Source organism: Oryza brachyantha, chromosome 10 (genome assembly GCF_000231095.2).
Source record: "Oryza brachyantha chromosome 10, ObraRS2, whole genome shotgun sequence".
Lineage (NCBI taxonomy): Eukaryota > Viridiplantae > Streptophyta > Magnoliopsida > Poales > Poaceae > Oryza > Oryza brachyantha.
This window is the reverse complement of record NC_023172.2, coordinates 1,066,468-1,079,752: the sequence shown is the minus strand read 5'-3', so window position 1 is coordinate 1,079,752 and position 13,285 is coordinate 1,066,468. Positions and strand designations below refer to the sequence as shown.

The following is a 13,285-nucleotide window of genomic DNA, read 5'->3' as shown; positions in this document are numbered from 1 at the left end:
AATTATAGTATTGTTCTAACAATAGTAGTTGTAGTAGAAATTTGAAGAGGTAATATCGTCCTTTTATTGTGATCTTTATTGCAAAAAAAAAACAAAATTACAAAATACTGATAATCAATTAATTAATGTAGTACAAAAATATCATTTTTAATTAATGGTTAAAATTAGTTCTACCGTAGTATATTCTTACTGTATCGGAGAGTTGCCCTTATTTTATGGATTCTACAGACATCTCATTTTACAAATCAAATAATGTTTTTTGCGTAAGCACCGGAAAAAGAGTGGAAAACTCGCATGAAAAGGAGAGAAAATGAAGGATGCGGCATTATGGTACTTGCGCTACAGTACCAAACAGTACTACGGTTGAGAAGAAATGCGACTTATATTTGCATGGCTTTACTGTACCAAACAGTACTACGAAGGTTGTTTTCTCTCAAATTACATGGCTTTACTGTACCTAGTCAGGAGGAATGATACAATCGGCTGACCAGTTCATTAGTTTGCGATGATAGAGCAAGTTCCATTTCCAAATCCTCCAAGCAGAGAAACTATAACTAAAAAGTAGAGCTCATTTGGTTCATTGCCTGAAAATGATGGAAATTCACAAGTTCAGTTCTGACCTCGTTCTCTTTTTACAAATCACGAGAATAAACATCGCAACTGTAGGAAGCTCTGAATGATGAGCTTCTGACGATACGATATCTCAGTCCTCAGATGGTGGCCAATACTGAAGATTAGCTATACAGCAAGAGAAGAACATGCAGCAATCAGCCGCTCAGAATTCTACAAATATCATGGACTTCTTGTTATATCCTTTTGTACCCAATATCTAAATTACAATATCAGATCTACAAAATTAAGAAAATAATGTTTGCATGATTAGGAAGGAACTCCTCGACGCTTCCTTCCAGACAAGGGTGCATCTTCAGGCATATCTTGAGCACAATTTGGAACAAAGTGAACAAACGAAGTATAAGGAGATAGCCTGGATTCCCATATAACTAGACTGAACTCTCCTTTTGGCCTAACACTAGAACCCAGTAATAGTTCTCTGAATGTCATCCTTGGCAAATCCTTAATTTCGACTGTATTTACACTGCAGATACCAACATAAGGTATGACGTGCAATGGAGCAACCGGAGACAAAGCAAAGTTTGTCAGGTCGACACGACGACCATGTTCAGAAAGTATCTTCGGATAATCACCATACAGGGACAAGTTTCTTTGTGCCACAGTTCTGCATCTGTTCAGTATGCAAAGCCAGAAACTGACATTCAAATTGCTGCTCAATACATCTGCAATAGTATTCGCCGTGACAAGAGACCCTCTCGACTGAAATTGCATGGCAAATTCTCCGGCTAGTTCCACTAATCGTGCATGGTCATTAGGGTTCGAACTTCGAAATGCGAGTGTCTTGAAGAGGTAACTGAATTCTTCGTATGAATGGCTGTCAAGTAAAATTGGTTTCACAGTTCCAAGCTTCTCTGATCTTCTAAACCTGCTTATGGTTATCAACTTGCTTCCTTTCTTCAATTTCGCCAGAAATGCAAAGAAATCATCCCAATTCTTCTCATTCACATCAGATAAAAACTCAAGAACTACCAAAAGCTTCCCTGACAAGAGAGTATCACTCTGTGCTAGCCTCAAAAGATCATCTTCATTCAAACGCAGAACAGAAGAGAACTGAGACTGAACTCTCTCATCTGCACACACATGTGCAACCAGAGTTTTCTTACCAACTGCAAGACCACCAATGATCGGAAGAACAGCAGGCTGTAGACCAGGAGGGTTGTACTCCAACAGGAAGTTCAGGAGCCTCTGCTTTTCAGTATGACGCCCAAACATGAAGTTATCTATGTAAAGGTATGCATCATATGGCCTGCGCGACATCCGTTCGCATCCGCTCAAAAGCACAACAAATTCTGCCATGTGATCAACACAACTTTCTAGGGTACCCAAAGTTTTATCCAGATCAAGATACCTGACCTTGTCACTCCCAGAAGCATCAGCAATTGTGCGAAAGCGTTTGAGAGAAGGAAATGGATCGCTAACCTCCCTGATGGCACTGTCCTGAATTAGTGTCCTGCACCTGAACATGTCTAGCATATGGCGTCCATGGTACATGGCATCTGCTAGCTCCTTCAGCTGCATCAGCATCCTGGAGTTGGTGATGTATCGCCCGTCTGCCTCCTCAATGACCATCTCAACTCTTAGAAGTAGTTGTTCCAGCCTTTTCACCTTGTCATCGGAGCATACGCGATCTGAAAACTTGTTCATCAAGGAGGAGATTAATCGACCGGTGAGATCACCTGTGAGAGCTGATATGATGTGCTCCATTTCAGAATTTAGAGTATGTCGAGATGTTTGTGTGAGAAGGTAGATATCTGGCTCTGCACTGGATGTATTTTTGCTCTCTCTCTCTCTCCCTTTCCAACTTGACTCGTGGTCTTTGCCTCTTTGGTCAATACAGATCCAACTTGTAGTCTTCTCCACTTTCAGATGGTGTAAAAGATATCGTCGCCCCTCAGGTTAGAAAGATGTGACACCTGAAATTGGACTATCAAGACCATTTGAACTCTGACCAAAAAGTTTACAAGAACCTGTAGCTCCTTTTTCAAAGAGACAACCTCACTTAGCATACAAAATTGCATATTGTTTAGTATCAAATTTAAATATCTTAATTTTGTTCAAGATAATTTAATGTTATTATTCTAGAAAAAATGAGAAACTCATGGTGTTCTCTACCACTAGTATTATACTATCAGTAGTAGAACCGATCAAAACTATCGGTTAAGAAGGGGATATTAGTACTTTACCAATATAGTGATTAGGGGTAATATTGATATGTAGTTTAGTGGTTGCAATGACTTGAGTAGCACCCAAGGTTCTAGGTTCAAATCTCCATAGGAGCTTAAATTAAAAACCTGGGCTAAGTTCCCAAAGTTTCTGAAATAAAAAAATAGTTGCATATATTCAAGTGGATATAGAGGCCGGGTAAAAATACCCTTCTCTAAAAAGAAATGGGTAATGTTGATATATATGACCTTACCAATTATTTATAAGAGATTTTTGTGGAGTGATAGAACTACAGTGTTGAATGGCCTAATCCCTCTCTCAACGGCATCCTGCCATCTCTCATGGAGAGACAAAAGCTGTGACTAAAGACGCTCTATATCTCCCAACCAGCTTTATCTCTATGGTAATAAATTATTTGGACAAATGTAAAACTTATTTATGAGCCGTCAATTATTTGGCTCAGAAAACTCTCTTATATACATACTTGTTTATGTTGAAACATCTAATAAATGAAATACTGCACAGAGGAGGGTTATATATGATCAGTTTGGAAGGGTTTATATTACACAATACTATATTACACCACAGGTTTTTCACATCTCATCGTGATATGCTAAAGTTGAGAGAACTATCCGCGTGCCCTGGGTTTTTACTGAAACCCTTAGATGCTCCTGATTTTCTCTCTATTCCCTACAAGCCATTAGATTTTGTTTTGATCCATACTATGTGGCCTAAGGGCACCTATGGGATTGAATAAAAATTATATAATCAATGACACACAGAATTTTGTCAAATTTATTCATCATAAGACTACGAAAGTGGCCTTGGATGCTTCCTTCCTAACAAGGGTGATTCCAATTCATCTTGGGCAAAACTTGGACGAAAGCGAGCCATGTGAACAAATGAAGTGTACGGTGGTATCCTCGACTCCCATGAAACTAGATTGAAATCTCCCTTCGGTAGAAAACTTTTACTGGCTAGCAAGTCGCCAAATATCAAATAAGGTAAATCATTTTTGGGAGCATTATTTGAGGTACTAGCAGCAGGATATAATATGTAATCCTTCAAATGTGCTGGATGACCCTGATCAAACAGTTCGTTTGGATGGCTACCAGACACTGACATGTTATTCTCGATACTAAATCGGACCCCTTTGAGTTTGGAAAGCCAGAACTGAACATTCAAATCCTTTCTCAATACATATCCAATTATGTTGGCTGGGATGAGTCTGCCTCCCAGTAGCATCGCTAATTCCTCCACTATTGGAACAAGCTGTGGATGATCCGCTGGGTTTGCACTTCCAAATGAGAGTGTCTTCAGTAGGTACCTGTACTCCTCATACACCATTATGTCAAGAGTAATGGGCTTGACAGTTCCAAATCTCACCAATTTCTTAACTCTAGTTAAGATTATCACTTTGTTTCCTCTGTTAAGGCTCGTAAGCGACGAATAAAACTTTCTCCAGTCATTGTCATCAACATCTGAAGCAAATTCAACAATTACCAGTGTCCTGGTTGAGAGATCTCCATTCTTGGTTGTAATTTCCCCGAGTTTCTCTCCATTGATGTGAAAAATACGATTGAAATGAGAGCGAACCCTCTCATCATTGCATGCATGCATAATAAGTGTTCTCTTCCCTACTCCACGTCTTCCAACAATTGGAATAACTGCAGGAGGACCACAGATGTTGTTCTCCAGCAAGAGATTGATGAGATGTTGCTTTTCGACATGTCGACCAAACATGAAATTGTCTATATAGAGATAGGTATCATACGGTTTATGGGTCATGCGATCGCATCCAGTTAGAAAGATGACAAACTCATTCATATCACCAATGATAACCTCTAGGTTTTCCAGTGCATCTTGTAACTCCATGCTGAATTTCTTCTTTCTTTCGGTACAAACAGTAGAAGTGCGGGATCGTTTGAGAGGATTGGCAAAACACGAGGCAGATGAGTCATTTACCAGATCATTGTCTTCTTCCTTGTTCTTCTTGAACTTGACGGTGTCCAGCACATGGTAGCCATGGTACATGGCTGTGGCTATCGTCTTCAGATGAAGGAGCATCCATGAATTGGCGATATATCTCCCATCTGCCTCCTCAACAACCATGTGAGCTCTTAGAAGCAGTTGCTCCAGCCTTTTCACCTTCTCCTGGGAGCATATATGATCCGAAAACTTGTTCATCACAAAGGTTATTAATCGAGTGGTGAGATCACTTGTGATAGCTGATACCATGAGCTCCATCTCAGAGTTTGTGGAGCTGTTTGGGGGAGAAGATAGATATCCAGATGCACAGTGTGTTCTTGCTCTCTGTCTCCCTCTCTAACTTGAAGTCATGGATTTTGGTCATTATAAACCAAACTAGAAGTCATAGTTCCCCACTTTTGGTTGGTGTAAAAAATATCCTCGCCCACAGGTTGGAAAGATGTGACACCTTGAATGGGACTAGTAAGACCCATTCAACTATGTCCAAAGAAGTACAACCTGTCATTTCTTTTTGAAAGTCAGAACCTTAGTTAGGATTTATCAAAATGATCTGACTGCAAATTATCATAAAGTATCCCAACACATTTTGGCATACAAAATTGCACATTATTTAGTATCAAATTTCAATATATATCCCTATATCTTCATATATAAAAACCTAACGTCCCACTTCACGAAAACTTGGACAATATCCTCATCTTACCAATCCAAGCAAACTTAACCTTTTTCCATTTGCTGCACAGTTTTTTTTGTCAATAGTGGAGTACAAATTTACAGTACTTTTCGAAAAAAAAAGAAGGGGTTCTGAATCTACATGTAAGGAATCTGATTAAAGATGCAACAAATTTATAGCTGTATACTACTACATCTATCCCATAATTAGTGCATTCCTAAAATTCAAATTTATCTCACAAAGAGTACATTTGTGGAGCGACAGTTGTCCCACCAATCACGCTATATTCAAATCTCAATCCATTTTATCCCTGTCTACATCTCAATACATACTGTCTACTTATTTAATGTGGGGCATATAAGTCAATTTTTTTACAACTAATTTGCTAATGCAGTGCTAGAAATGCATTTATATTGAGACAAAGAGAGTTTTTGGACCATACCCTGGTGTCCGACAAACACCATATCCACATCTAGAGGCGAAACAAGGGATTTACTAACCTTGGATCAATAATAGAATATAAATCTTTTGGATAAATTTTAACTAAAACATAGCATTTTTTTAACACAAATTTTTGGCCAGGCGTGGAACGCAAGCCCAAGCTGCTCCACGCCTGGTACCGACCCTGTCCACATCCTCGACGCCATCGGTGTGGACAGGAGTCGATATGATATATGTCATCACCGGCTGCCACACCACCGCTAGTGCGGTTTTTGCTGGCCATTGGGTGGAACTGAGCTGAAGCATGAAGCTCAACATGCCCATGGAGAGCCAAGCCACCGTTCCATTACAAGACACTAGAAATTAAATCCATGTCACTTTGTCCACACAAGACTCAGATTGCTACCGTATTTTAGTATGCACCAAAATACTCTTTTCTTATCTAACTCAAAAACTATCGACTACAAACACTAACTAACACACCGTGCTTCCTCGTGCAGTTCAGAGCAGGTACGGTTTCGTTCATATCCAATCAACATTTCAAACCTTAAAAAGTCGGTATTAAGAAATTAACAAGGAAAAAAAAGGAAAAGGGAAAAAATAGGGAGAGAAAATTAAAATGTCACTGACTAGGGAAGGGTGTGGCTCAGTCCACAGTTGTAGTTTACATCTCAAAAATATAAAACTTAATTTATTTATTTAATCTAGCCACAGAGATTACTCTAGGCTGACCAGCATCCAGTCGGAGATTCGGCGCCGATCCCCTCTATCGCCGCCGCCCATCCCTCGTGCAACCGATGATAGTGTCAAGCTCATCGGTGCTCACAAGATTTGTCATCGCCGTTGCATTTGCTTGTGCATGCCGACCTCACAGCAATTATCCATCTTCCATGCACCTGCTGATGGAAGCGCAACGCCACATCAGCACATACAACCAAACACGCCAAGGATGAACAGAATGAAAATCTGTATTTATTTTGGTCTAGGTAAGTTAGCAGGATTTTACCTGTACCCAAGCTTGGCATCTGTGCTAGTACAACCTCTGGTTTTTTTTTTTTGATTGTGTTAGACTTTTGGATCTAAGTGAAGATTTATATTGAAGTATGGATGGATTAGGTCGAACAACACCAACCTTAGGGCACATTCAAAGCCGTTTACTGTGGACTACTGTCTAATTCACGTCAGTAACAGGAGCTTTTTTTTATAATTATACGTTCGTCATGTATGATTTTCTTCGTTAATACAACAAAATAGTTTTTTATACACCCCATACACACAAGATTTCTTTTAATAAATACTAAGAGTCCACTCTTAGCCATTGTCGTGCATGACAACGACTTTTCTCTCTCCTTCCTTCTCTTTCCTCCATGTCAGCAAATTTGCATACGGTGGCGTTAAAGAGAGTCAACTAATAAATATCTCTGTACGTGCCCTTTGCCTTTGGTCCCAAAGTACAGACCCATAACAAAAATCCTTCATTTATACAGTAGCAAAATTGTCCCACCTGGTATTAAACATCTAGCAACTCTTTTGTTAAAATTCAGAAAATTAAAACTGTCTTTGTTTCGTGAGCTTTTTTATCATCCTTAAAAACGTATCTCAAGGTATCACACTTTTTAATACCTTGAGGTACCAAAAATTTGTACTAAAATTCTTGGTATCTTGAAATACTTTTCAAGGATGGTAAAAATGCCCTTGTTTCACAGGAGTATATTTTTGTTTATTGTCAAATTATTGCCCCATTTTAACCTGATTGTTTTCCTCCAGACAATCTCCCATCTTTATTCCATTTCGTCCTGGGTAATGACAAGCCTGGCCACAGGACAGAGTACTTGGAGGATGCCTTATTATCAGCCCATGAAAGTGAGGGGATAAGTGGGGCTTTGCGATAACCCTTGAATAGCATGCTCAGATCCGTCTTGACTACAAAATTTTCCATCGGGATGAATTTCTTCATTGTTACTCTTCCTTGAGTTGGTGCTTGATCTGGAGAAAAATATGCAAAGGGATTTTGCGGCTGCACCTTCCATCAATTTTCTCTAAAATGAAGAAAACAAATAGAATTAGGTCAATATTTGAACTCTGACTGTTTTTCTTCATGAAATTAGTATGAAAAACTGTATTTAGAAGGGTGATTAGTTGGACTCACTCACGATTTTGTGCTTCATAATTTGTGGCATTGGTAAGATACCAAGTATAGAGGCAGCAAAAAAGTTGTATTTATCTAGGTTAGTTTTGCCCCAGTCCCACTCCCAGGTATGTTACATCTGTTTATAGTAGTTATATTTATATTTGTGTAAAGCAGCAGCATTTGTTATTATTTTTTAGTAAGTCTACATTACCCCCACAACTATCATTGTTGTCAAAAAATAATCTTGACACTCTTAAACCAAACATAATTCACTCTAACTTTTAAAACCATAGAATTTACTGAATATAATGAAAAAGCATGTGCTTCATATTGTATTTACCATATGCCTGGAGTTGTGCGAAAAGAATGAAAAAAAAATATAACTTCCTTTTAGCCCATATGTTACCTAAGGGCATGATTGGGATTTAAAAATAAAAAGCCTTGAATGAAATCGAATGAATTTTCCAGACCTTGGACACTTCATCCCTGACAAGCACGATTCTGGTTCATCTCGTGCAAGACTTGGAGAAAAGCAAGCCACATGAACAAATGAAACTAGATTAAAATTGTCCTTTGGTGGGATAATATGACCGCCGCCGCCACAGGCTGAGCTGGGTGGCGCCCGATCTGCATTGCATATACTATACGCGAAATTCCTTTTCTGCCATCCCAATCCAAATTACCATGTGTTGATTCCTCGAGGTACCGAAAGATATCTATTAATCAGAGTCCTTCGATTGAACACAATCAATAGCTGTGATTTGATACTCTAACATTGCCTCAAAGCACTATAAAATTTCTCTAAAAAGAAACTAATGGTCATACATGATTTTACTAACTAATTGGCTATTAATCATCGTTCAGGTCGGCCAACACATGCAAGCCTAGATTGACCAATTGATTGTCTTGATGCAAGCAACACCAAACTTTGCCTTTGGCCCTAAAGGCACATGATATTGTCCGAAAAGGCTAACGGTTGAAAATTCGTGCACTGGTCAGCCCGCGTTAATACTTGATATATGTAAAGTTTGTATATATGAACTTTCTATATACAGACATTTATATACAGTTTTTAGTGTATAATTTATGTATATACATCTTACTTAGATTATATTTTCTATGTAGCTTTTTGCTTACCAAATACTCCATCTGTTTCGTAATGTAAGACGTTTAACTTTTTTGCTTGCAATGTTTGATCATTTGTCTTATTCAAAAATTTATATGGAATATCATTTATTTTGATTATAACTTACTTTATTATCAAAAGAACTTTAAGCACTTGTTATCTTTTATATTTGTACTAAATTTTTAAATAAGACGAATGTTAAGCGTTATAACTAAAAAGGTTAAACATCTTACGTTATGAAAGAGAGGTAATAATTTATTAGCTGTGGAGGTAGTAAGTGTATTGTGGTAGCGGGGAGACGTGCGGTCCGTAGCACAATGGGCTGTAAGGGACATCAAGTCAGTGTCCCTTGCTATCATGGCCTTGGCTTGGGTAACTCCCAACAACTCACTGGTAGACTGTCACCCAGTATTTTCGTTTTTCTTATTTTTATAAATTAAAATTTAAATTTTTAGCCTTCAATTTATAAGTTAATTTTGCTATTTTTTACTTAATTTTATTTTTCAGTCTTGGCTTTATAGATTGGTAATAATGCGTATATAAAAGTTTTATTTAAAATATTTTTCATTTACAAACATATTATTTTGCTTTTTTCATAAAAAAAAACCCAAATAATCAGCCCTGTTCAACCGGATTGTTTTCCTTTAGAAATCTCCCATCCTTATTCCATTTCGTCCTGGGTAAGGACAAGCCAGGCCATGAAAGTGAGGGGATAAGTGCGGCTTTGAGATGACTCTTGAACAGCATGCTCAGATCCATCTTGACTACAACATTTTCCATCGTGATTGTTTACTCTTCCTTGAGTTGGTGCTTGATCTCGAGAAAACTATGCAAAGGGATTTTGCGGCTGCACCTTCGATCAATTTTCTCTAAAATGTAGAAAACAAATAGAATTAGGTTAATATTTGAACTCAGCCAGTTTTTCTTCATGAAATTAATATGAAAAAATGTATTTAAAAGGGTGATTAGTCGAATTCACCCACAATTTTGTGCTTCATAACTATCATTGTTGTCAAAAAAAATAATCTTGACACTCTTAAACCAAACATAATTCACTCTTAACTTTTAAAACCATAGAATTCTATTTACCATATGCCTGGAGTTATGCGAAAAGAATGACAAAGTATAACTTCTTTTTAACCAGTGTGTGACCTAAGGGCATGAGTGGGATTGAAAAATAAGAAATCTTGAATGAAATAGAATGAATTTTTCAGATCATAAGACCAGGAAACATACCTTCGACGCTTCCTCCCTGACGAGCACGATTCTGGTTCATCTTGTGCAAGACTTGGAGAAAAGCAGGCGACATGAACAAATGAAGTGTATGGTGGTATCCTGGACTCCCATGAAACTAGATTAAAGTTGTCCTTTGGTGGAATAATATGACCTGTTAGCAAGTCTCCAAATACCAACTTAGGTAAATCATTGTTTGGGGCATTTGGTCTAGTGTTAGCAGGATACAATAAATAGTCTCTGAAATGTGCTGGATGACCTCGATCGAAAAGATCATGCGGATGGGTACCATTAATGGACAAATTCTTCTTGACTGTAATTTGGATTTGTTTCACCATGAAAAGCCAGAAATGAACATTCATATTCTTTCTCAGTACATCTGCAAGTATGTTGATTGGGATGAGCCTGCCTCCCAATAGCATTGCAAATTCTTCCACCATTGGAACAAGCTGTGGATGGTCCATGGGGTTCACACTTCCAAAAGCCAGTGTCTTGAACAGATACCTGTACTCCTCATACATCATTCTGTCTACAGTAATTGGCTGGACAGTTCCAAATCTCTCCAGTTTCTGTATTCTAGTTAAGATTATCACCTTGTTTCCTCTGTTAAGGCGTGTCACGGATGAATAGAATGCTCTCCAGTCATTGTCATCTACATCTGAATCAAACTCAACAATTACCAATGTCCTTGCTGAGCGATTTTCGTTTTCTGAAATTCTTGAAAGATTGGCCCCGTTGATGTGAAAAATAAGAGAGAAATGAGACTGAATCCTTTCATCATTGCATACATGCGCAACAAGGGTCTTCTTCCCTACTTTGTGGCCTCCAATAATCGGTATTACATCTGGAGGACCAGGCATGTTATTTTGCAGCAATAAGTTCATGAGATGCTGCTTTTCTACATGTCGACCAAACATGAAATTGTCCTTGTAAAGATATGTATCATAGGGCTTGTGGGGCATGCGATCGCATCCAGCTAGAAGGATGATAAACTCATTGATATTGCCGATTACTGTCTCTACATTTTCTAATACACGTTCTAGTTCCTTACTGAACATCTTTGTTCTTGTGGCAAACACAGAATTAGAGCGAGAAAGTTTGAGAGGATTGGCAAGAGATAAATTAGATGAGCCACTTACAAGTTCACTGGCATCCTCCTTGTTTCTCATGTGCTTGATAGAGTCCAGCACATGGTAGCCACTGTACATGGCCTCAACAATTGTCTTCAGATGTGCGAGCATACAGTAATTAGTGATATATCGCCCATCTGCCTCCTCAACGACCATGTGAACTCGTAGGAGGAGTTGCTCCAACCTTTTCATCTTCTCATCGGAGCATGTATGATTCGAGAACTTGTTCATCAGAAAGGAGATTAATCGACAAGTGAGATCACCTGTGATAGCTGATACGATGAGCTCCATCTCAGAGTATGACAGAGTTTTGTGTGGGAGACAGTTGATAGCCGGATGTGCACTGGAGGCATTCTTGGTCTGTATATCTCTGTCATAACTGAAGTCATGGTGTTCAGTCACTACTCCCTCCGTCTCATGTCATATGTCATAAGATATTTTAGACCTATCTAGATTTATCGATAGATGAATGTATATGTTTTATATATGTGTTCAGTTAACTAGCATCCATATGAATATAAGAAAGACCAAACAATCTTATAACGTGGAACGGAGGTAATACAAGTATAATTAGAAGTCATACATCACTTTCAGTTGGTGTGGAAAATGTTCTCACCCTCAGGTTGGAAAAATGTGACACCAGAAATTGGACTAGCAAGACCATTTCAACTTTGACCAAAGAATTTAACTATAACTTGTAGCTCCATTTTTGAATATGGAGCTAGCCTCATTTAGAATTTATCAAAATGATCTTACAGCAAATTATCCTCAAGCAAACAAATTATTACAGATTTAGCATGCAAAATTTGATATCATTCAGTATCAAATTTAAATATTCAAAAGTTCATAACTTCTGTAGAAAACTTTTAAAATGAAAAGCTCCCTACCACTAGTTTTGACAAAAGTAGCCTGTCATTGTCATATTGAACAACTGGATAATTCTGCTCATATTCTAAGGGGATTGGCTTTGACAACAGTCCATAATCGTGGGCTTTGCTTATAAGTACCTATTAACAATTCAGACCGTCGAAAAAACAATAGTGGGGACAATTGCTCACCCTTTCTTACTCCTCTTTTGCTGTGAAAGTTCTTCCCTAAAACAACATTTAACATTACGGACGAATTTAGCTGATTTTTTGCTGCAAATAGTTCAATTCAAGTGATGGTATACAATGTCTGGTGATAAACTACGTTCTGTTACACTACATGCAAAACGTAACAAACACACCTAAGTAAGAAGTTAGCAGGGTTTTTGCTGCAAACATAGTAATATGTTATTTGCTAGTTACAAACATCCTGATTTTTTTTTCTTATGTGACTGTTCGTACATGTACGACTAGATGTATTGTTCTTAGAAAAAAATGCCGTATTGACACTCCAAAGATGTGGCTTACACGTATTGACACAATGACACCCAAAAGATTGGTTTCGATTAAGTGACACTTTAAACATTGTGTTGCTCGATTACGTGACATTCCAACCATTGCTAATATAACTATCTTTACAACAAATATATTGCTACGTCGTGCAATACAACAATGTGCAAAACAATAACAGAAGAAATTGTGAAAACCTTTTTTTAGAAAGGAAAGATTATGCGTTTCTATTATCACAAACCTAGTCTTCTCGAGAGAAAGAATGAAACATCAGGTATGGGATTATTAGCTTCTGAATTGATTATTTGCTATATATAAATGCTTTTTTAATTGACTTACTCGAATCATTTATTTTCGTTGGTCTTTTGTTGACATTCTTGTCTTTTATGA

General features: G+C 37.9%; 2 protein-coding genes and 1 pseudogene across 2 annotated transcripts; all 3 read right to left on the bottom strand.

The window, feature by feature from the left end:
- Nucleotides 1-525: 525 nt before the first annotated feature.
- Nucleotides 526-2,507, bottom strand: LOC102715051. Its single transcript, XM_006661556.3, has one exon. The coding sequence runs from the start codon at nucleotides 2,335-2,337 to the stop codon at nucleotides 880-882; it is 1,458 nt and encodes a 485-aa protein (XP_006661619.1). The 5' UTR covers nucleotides 2,338-2,507; the 3' UTR covers nucleotides 526-879.
- Nucleotides 2,508-3,321: 814 nt separating this feature from the next.
- Nucleotides 3,322-5,106, bottom strand: LOC102721023 (putative disease resistance protein RGA4). The gene is made up of 2 exons (XM_040528333.1): nucleotides 5,032-5,106; nucleotides 3,322-4,950 (listed from the first exon to the last, which is right to left on the bottom strand). Exons 1-2 carry the CDS (start codon nucleotides 5,041-5,043, stop codon nucleotides 3,607-3,609), a joined length of 1,356 nt encoding a protein of 451 aa, XP_040384267.1. The 5' UTR covers nucleotides 5,044-5,106; the 3' UTR covers nucleotides 3,322-3,606.
- Nucleotides 5,107-7,596: 2,490 nt separating this feature from the next.
- LOC102720742 lies at nucleotides 7,597-11,836 on the bottom strand (annotated as a pseudogene).
- Between the last annotated feature and the right edge of the window lie 1,449 nt (nucleotides 11,837-13,285).